The sequence below is a fragment of the Mustela lutreola genome, chromosome 10 (genome assembly GCF_030435805.1).
Source record: "Mustela lutreola isolate mMusLut2 chromosome 10, mMusLut2.pri, whole genome shotgun sequence".
NCBI lineage: Eukaryota > Metazoa > Chordata > Mammalia > Carnivora > Mustelidae > Mustela > Mustela lutreola.
Window position 1 is genome coordinate 13,869,788 of NC_081299.1, and position 13,642 is coordinate 13,883,429.

Sequence of the window (13,642 nt, forward strand, 5' to 3'; positions counted from 1 at the left end):
TATTAGATACATGTACATATGTGTATGTATGTGTGTGTGTACACATCTGGGTGTCAAGCGAGCTCCCCGGTAGCTCCCAATGGGCTGCGAACCGGCAGCTCCCCCACTGGGGAGCAATCCTAGATGAAGGCAGCCACGGCCCCTCCTCTGAGTTCCTCCTGCGCCGCTGCCACGTCAGGTGGGAGAGGGGTGTGCGGGGGCGCAGGGGCGGTGGAGGCTGCGACCCGGAGGTGGGAGGACTCCGCGCGCCGGGGGGTCGGAGGCTCGGTTATCCCCGCCCACCGCGGGGCGGGGCGGGGCGCAGGCTCCGCGGCTCCGGGACCGCGCGCTCCTGGAAGCACCACCCGCTCCTCCGCGGCGCGGGCCCCTAGCGGAGCCTCCCAGGCTAACTGGGCGCCTGCCTGGCCCGCGGCCGCCTTCTCCTTCCCCAGCCCTGCAGGGCCTGCCGCAGTCGCAGGCAGCGGAGCAGCGCGGAGCGCCCAGGTACCGAGCACGGGCGGGAGCGGGGCCGGGGACCCCGCGGCCGCACGGCCGCTGCTGCTGCTCCTGTCCCGGCGGGCCCGCCGGGCATCCTCCCGCACGCCGCAGGGGGCCGTAGTCGCCCAAGCCCGGGCTGCCTCTGCGTCGGCTCAGAGACCTGCTTTCTTCACCGAGGGCTTTGCTCTGGCCCGGCCCCCGCCCTGCCATCCCAAGTGACCGCGGCTCCCCACCTAGCGCCCGGGCACAGCCACCTGCCGCGGAAGGGGCTGCCCCCTGCGGAGCGCGCTCGTTCGTCCCAGCTCCCGGCTCCTCAGGTCCCCGCCCCAGGCACGCGTCCCCGCCTCTCCCTTCCCGCCCTCCCCTCTAGGGTGCTCTGCCCTTTCCCGTTCAACCTCCCAGCCACCTGCAGTCCCTGATTTCCCGCCCGCTCTCTATGGGGGACTCTGCACCTCATCAGGTACCCCCTTCCAAATCCCTACCGTTTGCTCCGTGTCCCCACCTCACACCATATAACCCCTCTCCATCTTCCTTGGCTCGTTGCCCCTTGACCTAGTGCCCCTGTCCCTCTCTTTCCCCCAGACCCCTGGTGGCGGTCCGTTCTCACCGACGACGCCCACTCAGCCTCTGCTCAGGTCCCTCCCTTTGGCCTCCCGCGCATCCCACCTCGTCCTCCGGAGCCCCTCGGGCCTGACGTCCTCGCCCTCCGCCCCCCGCCCCCATGGTCCCCGAGCCCGGCCCCGCCAACCACAGCACCCCAGACTGGGGGTCGGGGCCGCCGTCGCACCCCGCGGGCAGCGGCTGGGTGGCGGCCGCGCTGTGCGTGGTCATCGTGCTGACGGCGGCGGCCAACTCGCTGCTCATCGCGCTCATCTGCACGCAGCCGGCGCTGCGCAACACGTCCAACTTCTTCCTGGTGTCGCTCTTCACGTCGGACCTGATGGTGGGGCTGGTGGTGATGCCGCCCGCCATGCTGAACGCGCTGTACGGGCGCTGGGTGCTGGCGCGCGGCCTCTGCCTGCTCTGGGCCGCCTTCGACGTGATGTGCTGCAGCGCCTCCATCCTCAACCTCTGCCTCATCAGCCTGGACCGCTACCTGCTCATCCTCTCGCCGCTGAGCTACAAGCTGCGCATGACGCCGCCGCGCGCCCTGGGGCTCGTCCTGGGCGCCTGGAGCCTGGCCGCGCTCGCTTCCTTCCTGCCCCTGCTGCTGGGCTGGCACCAGCTGGGCCGCGCGCGGGCCCCTGCCCCGGGCCAGTGCCGCCTGCTGGCCAGCCTGCCCTTTGTCCTCGTGGCGTCGGGCCTCACCTTCTTCCTGCCCTCGGGCGCCATCTGCTACACCTACTGCAGGATCCTGCTGGCGGCACGCAAGCAGGCGGTGCAGGTGGCCTCGCTCACGACCGGTGCCGCCGGCCAGGCCTTGGAGACGCTGCAGGTACCTGGGACCCGCAGGGAGGCCTGGGCTTGGGGGATGGAGAGCCATGAGCAGCCTCTGGGTGCCCACAGGGCATCCGTCACCTAATATATACCTTTGCTGGTGACCTCCAAGTGGCCATTTCCAACACACCCGACTCTTCTGCGCTCTAGACTCAGTGCTGACTGTCCCCAGGACAGCTCCGCCAGCATGCGGGGTTGGCTTCAGGAAGGTAACATGGGCCAAGGGAATTCTGGGTGTCCCCCCCCCCCCAACCTGCTCCTCTCCCTGTCTTTCCCATCACGGCAAGTGGGCACATCAGGGCATCACCCCACAGAAACTTAGGAATAATTTCTCTCCCTCATGCTCATGGGGTTCATTATCAAGGCCTGTTGGTGCTGTCCTCCCGAATACGCCCCACCTCTAAGGCCACCCTTCTGGCAGCCCACCATTGCTTCTTTCCCGGAAGCCGTCACTAGTCTCCTGCCGGCTTCCCCTGCTTCCACTCCACACTCACTCGGGTCGACTCTCTGCCCGGGAGCCAGCGCTTGACAAAACAGAAGTGGTCCTGTCTCTCTTAAGATAAAAGCGGAGACCCCTGTTGGGATCCGGCCTGGGAATGTGCCTCTGCCAAGCTCTCCAGCTTTACCTCCTCCCCTTGCCTTCACCAGCCCTTCCGATGTTTCTGGAAGGCACCGGATTGTGGTCGGTGTCCAGGACTTGGCCTCGCTGTTCCCTCTCTGCCTGGCCGGCTCTTCCCCTGGGGCTGTCCTGCCTGCCTCCTTTTCAGCTCACAGGTCACCTCTCCCCAGCGTCTGTTCCGGACCACCCTGTCTGCAGACCGTCTAAGCTCCCTCACCCTGTTATTCTCTATCCCAACCGCAGGTTTATGTGTCGACTTGGTCATTGTCTAGCTCCCCCACGAGAGTGTAAGCTGGGCGCATCCGGTGTGGTTTTGATCCTCATGGTACATCCTGGGTGCTCACTAATGACTTGTGAGTGCTAAGGCCCTGCGGTGACTGGAGTGGGGTTGTCTGCTTTTGTCACTCGGACCATATGGCACTCGAGTCTGACTGTCCATAGTTCTAAACCCCCAAAGAATGGGGCTTTAGCTTGACCAGGCCTGAGGCACAGAGAATTAGGGGGCAGGCCCCGAGGAAGGTCCTGAGGGCTTCTCCGGTCTTGATGTAGTCCCAGGGGGAGGAGCCTCATGCAGGATGGGAGGTACTGGGGGTTTGTGTGGATGGTGGGGGGTGGCTGAAAGGCAGGCCTTGGGAGCAGCTTGCCTGACACCCCCCGACCCCCAGGCCCTGCGTCCTGGAGCTGCAGCTACCCTATCAACCAGGGGGTCAGGCCTTCAGGGAACCCGAAGTCAAGGCTGCAGTCCTACTCCCTCCCTCTGTCTGTGCGCACTGGAGAACATTCCTGAATCCCAGTAGGTGGCTGTGACTCTCACTTGGTTCTCCAGCAGTAGAAAGGCCGCCCTGAGCCATGCACCCTCTCCCCCTGGGTTCTTGTAAAGGAGCGTTTCCCAAACTGGAGGCATCTGGAACCACGTGGGACTTTCTGCCTTCTCTCCACCCACCCACGCGCCTCAGGGGCTCCCTTCTTCTGCATTTTGCATATTTCTCTCCGCTGCCTCACTTATCTTTTTCCTTCCATGCCTTGGTTTAGAAAGGACCCTTCTTATCTCTTCCAGAAATGGAAACTCAGTACCTTGGCCACAAACAGAAGGTGGTCCTAAAGACAGCTGCCGTGCACTCTTCAGGAACCCCAGCTGTGTTGCTGGAGTTCGGAGGGGAGGTCCGAGGGGCCCAGCCCCAGGCCCGCTTTCTCTTTGGTGCTAGCGGGTTGTTAAAGACTGAGCAGCATCAACACCCACTTTCTCTTGACACAACCAGAAAAGGAGCTGGGAGAGTGCTGGAAAAGTCTCATGTTCTCGCTCCGTCATTGAGTTCTCTTACGGGTCATCTTATGCTCCTGCACCTCGGGGAGCTCTGCGCGAGTGACCAAGGATATGAGGAGGTGGCTGTTCTTGGTGAGGTTGAGGTGGGGGGGGGGGGGGTCTGGATTCTCCGTGCCAGTGGTACCCGTGACACAATTTCTGTCCCTGAGGCTAACTGGCTGGTGCCAGGATTGGACCTGAGACTGTGGCCCGGAGCCCCGGGGTGCCGACCGCCGCAGTCCCACGGTTTCTCTGTGCCTGCCATGTACTGACACTGGGCTAAGCTTGTCCCCCAAACACCCACCATCATCCCCATGGGGCAGATGGGGAGACTGGGGTTCCGAGAGAGGGGAGGGGTCTGACCCCACCACTTCCCAACCACTCAGCTCCTTAGCCAGCCTCCTGTATGCCTGCTTTCTGGCTCAACTGCCAGCATTTGGGGATTTTGTTCCTGGAACACGGCCTCTCCTCCGTTTTCCTGGGTCACAACCCCTTTCCTCCCACCCAGGCTGGCCTGTCCCAGAACCTAGGCTTCCAGCCGGGCAGCGGAAGCTCCAGTGCCTGGACTAAAGGAACTGATGAAAATGAACACAACTTGGGGTGCCTTGGACCCCTTTCCTCCAGTCCTCAGCCCTACTTAGCCCTGAGCTCCCTTCCCCAGTCCGGCTGCTAGCTTCTCCGCAGGGGACGGGTGGGGGCACATGGGTTTCGGAAGCCCCAGCTCCGGTTTGAGGACACGGAAACTGAGCAGGCTCGAGTATTTTAATCGCTCCTCCCCGCCCCGCCCCCCACATCGGCCTCGTTGTGTGAACTGGCTTTTCAGAAGCCACTGGTTAGCTCGGCGGTCTCAGCCAGGGCTTCGTGGCCCTGCGGCTGTGAGGTAGGGGTCTCCCTGCCAGCTGCAGCAGAGACTGGGCTGGGATGAAGAGCGGGGCATGGGGAGAGTGGCTTCAGAGTCAGTGAGATGCTGCCAGTGTAGGGGAGAGAGGGAGAGAGAGACGTGCAGAGATCTGTGCCGGGGCGGGACGCCGCTTGTCCTCGGGAGGGACCAGTGGGGGAGGTCAGCGATGGAGAGCAGCAGGAGAGAAGGAGGTCTGCCGGGTGTTTGCCTCCCCAGCCTCTTTGTCTCTGCGTCAGGACCTGTGCCTTTGGTTCGCAGCCCTTTACCCGCCGCCTCCCTCTGCACATCCTCTTCCTCCGCTTTCCCCAGCCTTCTCCCCTCCAGGTCCACCTCGCCTGCTTCTCCGCCTTCTCCATCTTCCCATCTGCCTCTCCCCCTTCTCTCCATCAGTTCCCCCCACCCCCCGCCTCCTCCGCCAGCCTTTTCCACCCTCCCTCACCCAGCTCCGCATCACTTTGTCTTAGCGATCTGTCTTCCCTTCCATTGCTGTCCTTCCTCCTCAGAGGAGGAGGCTGTGATCACAGAAATATCTCAGAGGGGGTGGAGGGGGCTGAGCTGGGGAGAGGCTGACAGAGCAGCGAGGCTGAGCATGGCAGACTGGGCTGCTGATGGGAACAAGGGGGTCCGGGGCAGCCAGGGCTGGCTGTAGAAGCTTGGGCATCCGGCTGGTCAGGGGTTCAAATCCTGCTTCCAGCACTGCTGATGACTTTGGACAAGCCACTCAGCTCCCACTACCCCAGGAGCAATGCTACTTATGACTTGGGGCTGTTTGAAGGATCGGCGAGACGACGTATGTCAGCCTGGCACACACTAGGTGCTCAGCATGTGTTTGTTCCTCCTCTTTCCTCTCGGTGGTGAGATATGTGGTTTTGGAGAAGTCATCCCTCGGAGTGTTTTTAGGGGGGAAAAAAAAAAAAAACCTTCGTTGCTGCCAATAACAGCATCATCACCAGAATCAAAGAGCTGAGCCGGACTCTAACAACAGAAATGCTGGCTGACGCTTCCGTGGGGCTTACTGAGTGCCAGGCTCTGATCAGCTGACTCTGTGCGTGCTACCTTCGCTAGTCCTTACTACAACCCTGTGGGGCGGATGCCCCTGTGATGGCCATTTTACAGATGAGAAAGCTGAGGCACAAAGAGGTGAAACTCCTTGCCTGGGGTCACACAACCAGTTAGTAACAGAGCCAGGATTTGAAACCAGACCGTCTGGCTCCAGAGTCTGTCTTAGAACCCTCACACTACAAGTAGGTGATTATAAAAATTTTGAATTATACAGGGGAATACATAAATACACTTTAAAATAAAAATCCAGAGGGTGCCTGTCTGGCTCAGTTGATAGACCATGTGGCTCTTGATCTTGGGGTCCTGAGTTCAAGCCCCACGTTGGGTGTAGAACCTACTTAAAAAAATAGATAAAAAATTTTAAAACTATCCAGCCATAGAGATAAGGTGAAAGAACCTCCCAAGTCCCACCCAGCCACCTTCGATTCCTAGGGATATTCTTACTGATTTAGGATGTGTCTTTCCACTCCTGTGTGTGTGTGTGTATGTGTGTTTCCATGTTTGTTTATGTATCCAAAGAGACTTAGTGCTTTGTTTTGTGTATTTTTTTATTTTTATTTTTTTACTTAAAAATATTTTTTGAAGATTTTATTTATTTATTTGAGAGAGAGCGAGTGAGAGCGTGAATGCACACAAGCTGGGGAGAGGGAGAAGCAGGCTCCCCGCTGAGCACGGAGCCCAAGGCGGGACTCGATCCCATGATTCTGGGATCATGACCCGAGCTGAAGGCAGATGCTTAACCAACTGAGCCACCCAGGCGCCCCTGTTTTGTGTAATTTTAAAGCAAATGGAGTCCTGTTGTACCTACCATTTTGAAACTTGCCATTACCACTTAATATTGGTATTATGTCTTGGAGATCTTGTCATTTGACCAATTATATTCTTGGCTCCCGGGGAGGCACTGCCAGCCTGTCACCCAGGCAGCTGCCCTCGGCAGTGGTAGGGGTGTGCAAACAACAGCACATGGCCGCGAGGGCAGAGAGAAGTGGGCAGTTGCAGCTGGCATGAGCTAGACCTCAGGGTGAGGCCGGCGGCTGCCACTGGCTTCTGCCCCATGAGGGCCTCTGTGACAGTGCTGGGGTTTCTGTAACCCCCCGCATGCAAGCAATTTCTGGAGCTAGGAATGCAGTTTCTGGGGCTAGGAATGCAATTTCTGAAACTAGGAATGACTTTGAATCCCAACTCAGCCCTTATCTGCTGTGTGGCTACGGGCAAGTTCTTTTGCCTCTCTGAACCTTATCGGCAAAATGGGGATATTAATACCTACTTCATGTCAAGGCTGAATGGCACGAGGAAGATCAGATGCTGACACACAGTAGTGCTCCTTAAATGCGGACAAAGTGCTGATTGGGGTCACTTGGAGTGCTTTGCTTTGAGGCCTTGTGCTGGGACAGTATGACCTGGGGAAGGTGCCCTATCCTCTCTGGGCCTTCTCTCTTCCCTTCTGCTTGTGTTCTTGGGTTAAATCTTTGGGGGAGAAGAAGAGAAAGAAAAACCCAGGTTTTTCCCAGGAAGATTCCTAGAGAGGGAACCTGAGGCCATCTTTAATCCCTTCTCTGGAGCTCCTTTCCCAGTGATTGCCTCCCATCCAGATATCTCTCCAGGGTCTCAATTCCCCAGTGCCCTAGAGCTCTGACAAGATCAGGGCTGTCTCTTGCCCCGCCCAGGTTGCCAGAGGTCAGGGGGGTACCGGCGTGAGTGGCTTCTCTGGAGATGGTAGCTCCCTCTTTCCCTATCATCTGTCCCCATCGATGGCAGCAATGTGAGAGCATGGAAGATCTTTGGGGGAAGCAGGAGGCTCTCCAGGCTGACCATGATGGGGCCACAGGAGCCATACAGAGTCTACTCTGGGAGGGAGAAAAGGAGACAATGAAAGAGAAGAGCAGAGCCTTTCTCCCTCCCTAGTTACAGCATGGTGAGTCAGAGCGTTTGTCCTGACATCTGTGCTGCTTTGGAGAGGCTGAGCTGCTAGCAGAAGGATGGGGCTCCTGAGGGTGCTCAAAATTCCCCCAGCCTCCAACACACAGCACTGAACCGACCTCAGGGCTACTGTGTATGTAGCACTTAACTCCGCGTCAGGCACTGTGCATGCATTTATTATCCAAAGCCTCGCAACGACTCCACAAGCTGAGTATTGTTTTTCCCATTTTACAGATGTGGAAACAGAGACTGTCTCAAGATCACAGAGCGAGTAAGTGGTAGAGGCATGACTTGAAGCCAGATCACTTGTCTTACAAGTCCAGCTCTTGCCTCTGCACAAGGCGGCCCCACCAAGACGGAGGGGAGAAATCAAAGGCTTCTCTTAGGCTGTGCTTTGTGAATTTGTCCTTGGTATTCATATAACCAGATTTCACCTGGATAAACATACTGAGAGGTGGGAGTTACAGTGTGCTTCATCTCCCCACTCCTGCCTTCCGCCATTCTAGCCTCCTTAATCTTAAAGATAGATAGCATCTACCTGGGCTTTCAGCACCATGGACAGGACACCAAAGGGGAGGCAGGGAGAGATGGGCAGGGCTGAAAGGGGGCATTTCTGCGCCAGAGCCGGGTGGGGGTTTGGCTTTGGTGCTCCCGGGACTAACACATCTTCTTGGCTTTGCCTCCTCCACCCCCTTTCCATCTGCGAAGGTTGCCTGGAAATCTGGTTCCCTTCCTGCCTCCTTCTGTCTTTTTCAATTACTCTGTACTCAGCCCACCTCTGGCTCCCTCAAGAGCTAAGCTGGGCTCTCCTGCAGTATAGGAAATTTTGGAGGAGGAACACCTGGCTGGCTCAGTTGGAGGAACTTGCAACTGTGAGTTTGGGGCTGTGAGTTTGAGCCCCACGTTGGGTGTAGAGATTACTTAAAAATCTTTTTTGTTTAAGATTTTACTTATTTGGGGCACCTGGGTGGCTCAGTGGTTTAAGCCTCTACCTACTGCTCAGGTCATGATCTCAGGGTCCTGGGATGGAGCCCCATATCGGGCTCTCTGCTCAGCAGGGAGCTTTCTTCCCCCACCTCCTCTGTCTGCCTCTCTGCCTGCTTGTGATCTCTGTCTGTCAAATAAATAAATAAAATCTAAAAAAAAAAAAAGATTTTACTTATTTATTTGACAGAGACACACACACACACACACACACACACAGATAAGTAGGCAGAGAGGCAAGCAGAGAGAGAGAGGGGTAAAGCAGGTTCCCTGCTGAGCAGAGAACTTGACGTGGGGCTTGATCCCAGGACCATGAGATCATGACCTGAACCAAAGGCAGAGGCTTTAACCCACTGAGCCACCCAGGTGCCTCAAGTTTACTTAAAAATTTTAGAAAGAAAGAAAGAAAGAGAAAAGAAAAGAAAGGAAGGAAAGAAGGAAGGAGAAAGAAAGAAAAAGAGTAGAGGAATCCCTCGCTTCTAAAGGCCAGGCATGGCTCCAGGCTACACACATGACCTTTACATAGTTCAATGAACTGTGCATACCTTGGCATACTGGTATTTACTTAAATTATAAATGTAAGTTGGTCTCACTTTGTGTAAAACTAGTGTATGAAAATCCAAATTGATTACAACATGCACTTTAGAGGGGGGTTTCTATGACCCAGCTTTTGTGGGCATTGGGGGTTTCGTGGCTGGGCCTCAAGGTGGTCTCTGAATCCACTGGAATTATGGGATGTTTCTTCCTTCTCTGTGTGTGCATGTGTAACAATTTATATGCTTTTTGTTTTCTGGGGAATTGTTTTGTAGATTGCATTGGATTCTCAGTGAGCTCAGGAGGTCGAAAAATTTGAGGTAAGAGCTGGAGAGAAGGATCGTCTAGTTCAGAGCTTTTTAGTGTTTTGGGACTGCTGGTCACCAGTCTGCAAACTCATATTCTTTTTTTCTTTTATAAGTGTCTTTTTAAAAAAAAGATTTTATTTATTTATTTGACAAACAGAGATCACAAGTAGGCAGAGAGGCAGGCAGAGAGATTGAGAGAGAGAGAGAGGAGAAAGCAGGCTACCTGCCGAGCAGAGAGCCCAGTGTGGGGCTCCATCCCAGGACCACGGGATCATGACCTGAGCTGAAGGCAGAGGCTTTAACCCACTGAGCCATCCAGGTGCCCCAGCAAACTCAAATTCTAACCTCTTCATGCCTGCATCCCCTTCAACAGCAGTTGGGGGAAGCTCCTTTCTCCTTCTTTTCTTCCCCGTGCTCTAGCTCTTGAGGTCAATGTTTGGGAATGAAGATGTCTGTCAGTTCACAGTGTAATTTGAGTTGTTCAATGCCGAGGTCACTAGCACCCCTAGGAGTCTAAAATGGATTTATTGAAAACATATACTCCGTGCATGTGTTTTCAGAAAAGCACCGTATTCTGTGCGATGTAAGGGTAAGTGTGCAGGCAAAATCATTACTATCTTTACTCCCAAATATGAGGGAAATCTCTCTATGAAGAGATTGCCAGGTCCTGGGCAGTGGCACGGCCTCTTTGGTCAAGTATGGTTTAATTGCAACTAGTTGTTGAAGGGTCAAAGGCTTTGTGTGGTGCTGGGGCTCATGGCCACATGTGTTGACTTGTACTGAGTGTTGTCCTTGGCGAGGTGGGCAGGGGCTCCCCTGAACTGATAGTGTTGGCTTTGTCTTACTATCCTTCCTAAAGCGCCTTGTGTCAGGGTCAGTGCTCAGTCTATTGCTGAACTCAAGCCACAGTCTGGGCTAAGGTTGGGATCAGTGCTCTCCAGGGTCGTGGCTCCGTTTGAGACCTTGGTTACACAGGTTTCAATCTATGGCAACTATCCGGGCTTAGTCTGGGACCCTGAGCAGGGCTTGGTTTCTTGTTGATGTTGGTGCATGGTCTAGAGCCAAGATCAAGGTTTGCTCTGGAGTCAAGGTCAGTTCTGCTGTTGGGGAACCTAGGGCTATATAGCTGGGCCTCGGTCAAGGATCAGAATGGCTCAGTTTATTGCTGGCACTAAGGCTCAGTCTAGAATTAGGATTGAGGCTTAGTCTGTGGCTGGGATTAGGGTCAGACTGGGGCTCTTCCTCAGGTAACTTATGGATGTGGCCTTCCTTCCACAGGTACCCAGGACCCCACGCCCGGCGATGGAGTCAGCTGATAGCCGACGTCTGGCCACCAAGCACAGCAGGAAGGCCTTGAAGGCCAGTCTGACACTGGGCATCCTGTTGGGCATGTTCTTTGTGACCTGGCTGCCCTTCTTTGTGGCCAACATAGCCCAGGTAATGCCACCCCAGGGGGCAGGTGGGTCCAGGCCTCGCTGGGGAGGCCCCGACCTGCACCCCAGCCCAGACATGGGGATAAAAGGAGGGTGGGCTGCCTCTCGGGGCATAGGTGTTTGTGGTGCCTCTCCCACCCGTGCTGGCTGGGGTGGCCTGTGACCCTGCTCCGGGACCAAGCATGACGTACGCCATCTCTCCAGGCTGTGTGCGACTGCATCTCCCCAGAACTCTTCGACGTTCTCACGTGGCTGGGTTACTGTAACAGCACCATGAACCCCATCATCTACCCACTCTTCATGCGGGACTTCAAGCGGGCCCTGGGCAGGTTCCTGCCATGTTCCCGCTGCCTTGGGGAGCGCCGTGCCAGCCTCGCCTCGCCCTCTATGCGCACCTCTCACAGCGGCCCCCGGCCGGGCCTGAGCCTGCAGCACGTGCTGCCTCTGCCCCGGCCACCTGACTCCAATTCTGACTCGGGCTCAGCTTCCGGTGGCTCCTCCGGCCTGCAGCGCACGGCCCAGCCCCTGCTGCCTAGAGAGGCCCCCACGGGAGCCCCCAGCCTTGGTCAGGGCTGCCGCGGTGGTCAGTTTCTTCAACATCGATCCCGTGGAGTCCCAGCTGCAGCTCCGTCCACTTGGGGCTCCCACGACCTGACCCGGGCTTGGAGCTGGTCGGTGGGGAGCTGTACTGGATAGAACCAAGTCCCCAAGGCCTTGGACCAGCTCTTGGCTAAGGCTGGGAGGCTGCGGGTATCCTGGGAGCCCTCGGAGGGTCAGCGGGGGCACTAAGCCAGCCCCTACTGCCCCCCCCCCTCGGGGGGAAAATAGCTGGTTCAGACGGTTTTCTCCAGGATGCCTCACTGCCGAGTAAAACCTGTGTGTGTGTGTGTGGAGGTGGCTGGGGGACTCTGGCAGAGGGGAAAAGGACTTCTCGGTTCAACTTAGGGTGAAGACAATCATCTTTGACATTTCATGAGTGTGCAGGGGAGGGTTGCCTCTGCTTGCAGAGGTGGATGAGGGCTGGGCTGGCTCCCTCATTCCTCAAAGTGTAGTCCTCAGGCCACCAGCATTTGTGTCACCTCCTTGGAGTTTGTTACAAATGCACACCCTGACACCTCCCCCCCCACCCCAAGACCTGCTGCGTCAGAACCTGCATGTTAGCAAGAGCCCCCGGTGAACTGTGCCCAGTGTAGTTTGAGACGTGCAGGTTTGGATGATCTTTAACTGTGAGGATGAGGATGTTCAGTCGGGACAGCGTCTTGGGGCGGGGTGGGTGGGTTGTGTGTGGAGCCGCACAGAACCTGACCCAGGAGTCGGGAAGACAGAAATCTGAATCTCCGCTCCAGTACTCACCAGCTCTTGCACAGGTCCCTTAACCTATCTGAGTCTGGTGTTCCATGTACAAGTGGGGGTAACAATGCCTGATCATAGGGTGTCACGAGAATTAGGAGAGCACGTACAGACTACCCAGCAGCCACAAGGAGTGCTGTAGGTGATACCTGTGGTTGTCAAACTCCCGGGCTTCCAGCCCCCGTGGCCTCTCGCTGTGGGCCAGAAAGGGCTGTTTGTTCCCCCATTTTTCCCGTTTCCCTCCTCTTCTTCAGGCCTGGCCCAGATCCCACCACCTGACTGCCCGTGGCTCCCCAGCTTCTTGCTCTGGATGCTGGGTGGGGCTCCCGTCCCCGCTCCCAGGCTACTGCACTGTCTCTCCTGGAGAGCAAAGCAGGAGCTGGTAGTTTCTTGCTCAGCACCAGGAATAGGTCTCCCTCCATCCTGGACTTCCTCGGGCCTGGAAGGGAACCAGCTGATGGGGATACATCAGCCCAGGGCCCCACCTCCCCCTGGCATTGCCTGGGTCAGCCAGAGAAATGGGACTGGAGCCTGCTTAGGAACGCAGAGTGGAGCACAAGAAGTTGGTGTGGGTTGCTGCCCTCAGGCAGCTTGGTGAACCCTGGCATAGGGTCCTGGGTCGTTTTTGAGGGGGACTCTTGGTTCCCACAGTTTACCTGCCATAAGGTCCTTTTAGGTCCGAGTCCCCCCGGATCCATCACCCCAAACTCCCAGGGAGCCGTCCACGCGTGGCCTGGCGCTCTCCTTGGTGCTGATTTGATTCAACTCTGGCCCCAGTCACTGGCCACAGAGGGGCCATGGTGCTCGTTGGGGCTTCCCCTCTGCCCCAGGCCTGCCTGTGTGGACTCTTAATAAACACTAGCTGAGGCTGTGACTGTGGTGTGGACTGGATTTGCCTGAGGGGCCCTGGGGTTGGAGAAGCAGCTGGTGAAGTGGGACGAGACCCTGGGCAACATGAGCTGTCTGGACTGGCAGAAGCGGTTCTATAAATATTTGTTGAATGAACAAGCAAACACACACACACACACACACACACACACACACACACACACACACACACAATTCAGCTCTAATATTCTAGTTCCTTCTGCAGTCCTCCACTAGAATGCCTCCCCTGCCCCGCTCAGAGCTTGTCAATACTTCCTCTGCCTGGGTTCTGGCTTCCCCATCTGCACAATGGAAGACCACCATCTCTGGCCTCTCATTCAAGGACAGTGGAAGGAACCCAGGAAGAGGTTCCCAGGGATACAGATATAGTGGCTGAGAGCCGGGCTCTGGAGTCTGAGACTGACCAGCTGTGTGATCTTGAGCAGG

The 13,642-nt window shown here is 56.7% G+C and overlaps 1 protein-coding gene across 1 annotated transcript; it reads left to right on the forward strand.

Moving 5' to 3' along the window:
- Positions 1–510: 510 nt before the first annotated feature.
- On the forward strand, positions 511–13,202 carry HTR6 (5-hydroxytryptamine receptor 6). Its single transcript, XM_059137394.1, is given in 4 exon segments — positions 511–1,912; positions 10,824–10,982; positions 11,183–11,521; positions 11,523–13,202. Coding segments are annotated over 4 exon segments (1,323 nt in total). The 5' UTR covers positions 511–1,198; the 3' UTR covers positions 11,634–13,202.
- The last annotated feature ends 440 nt before the right edge of the window (positions 13,203–13,642 follow it).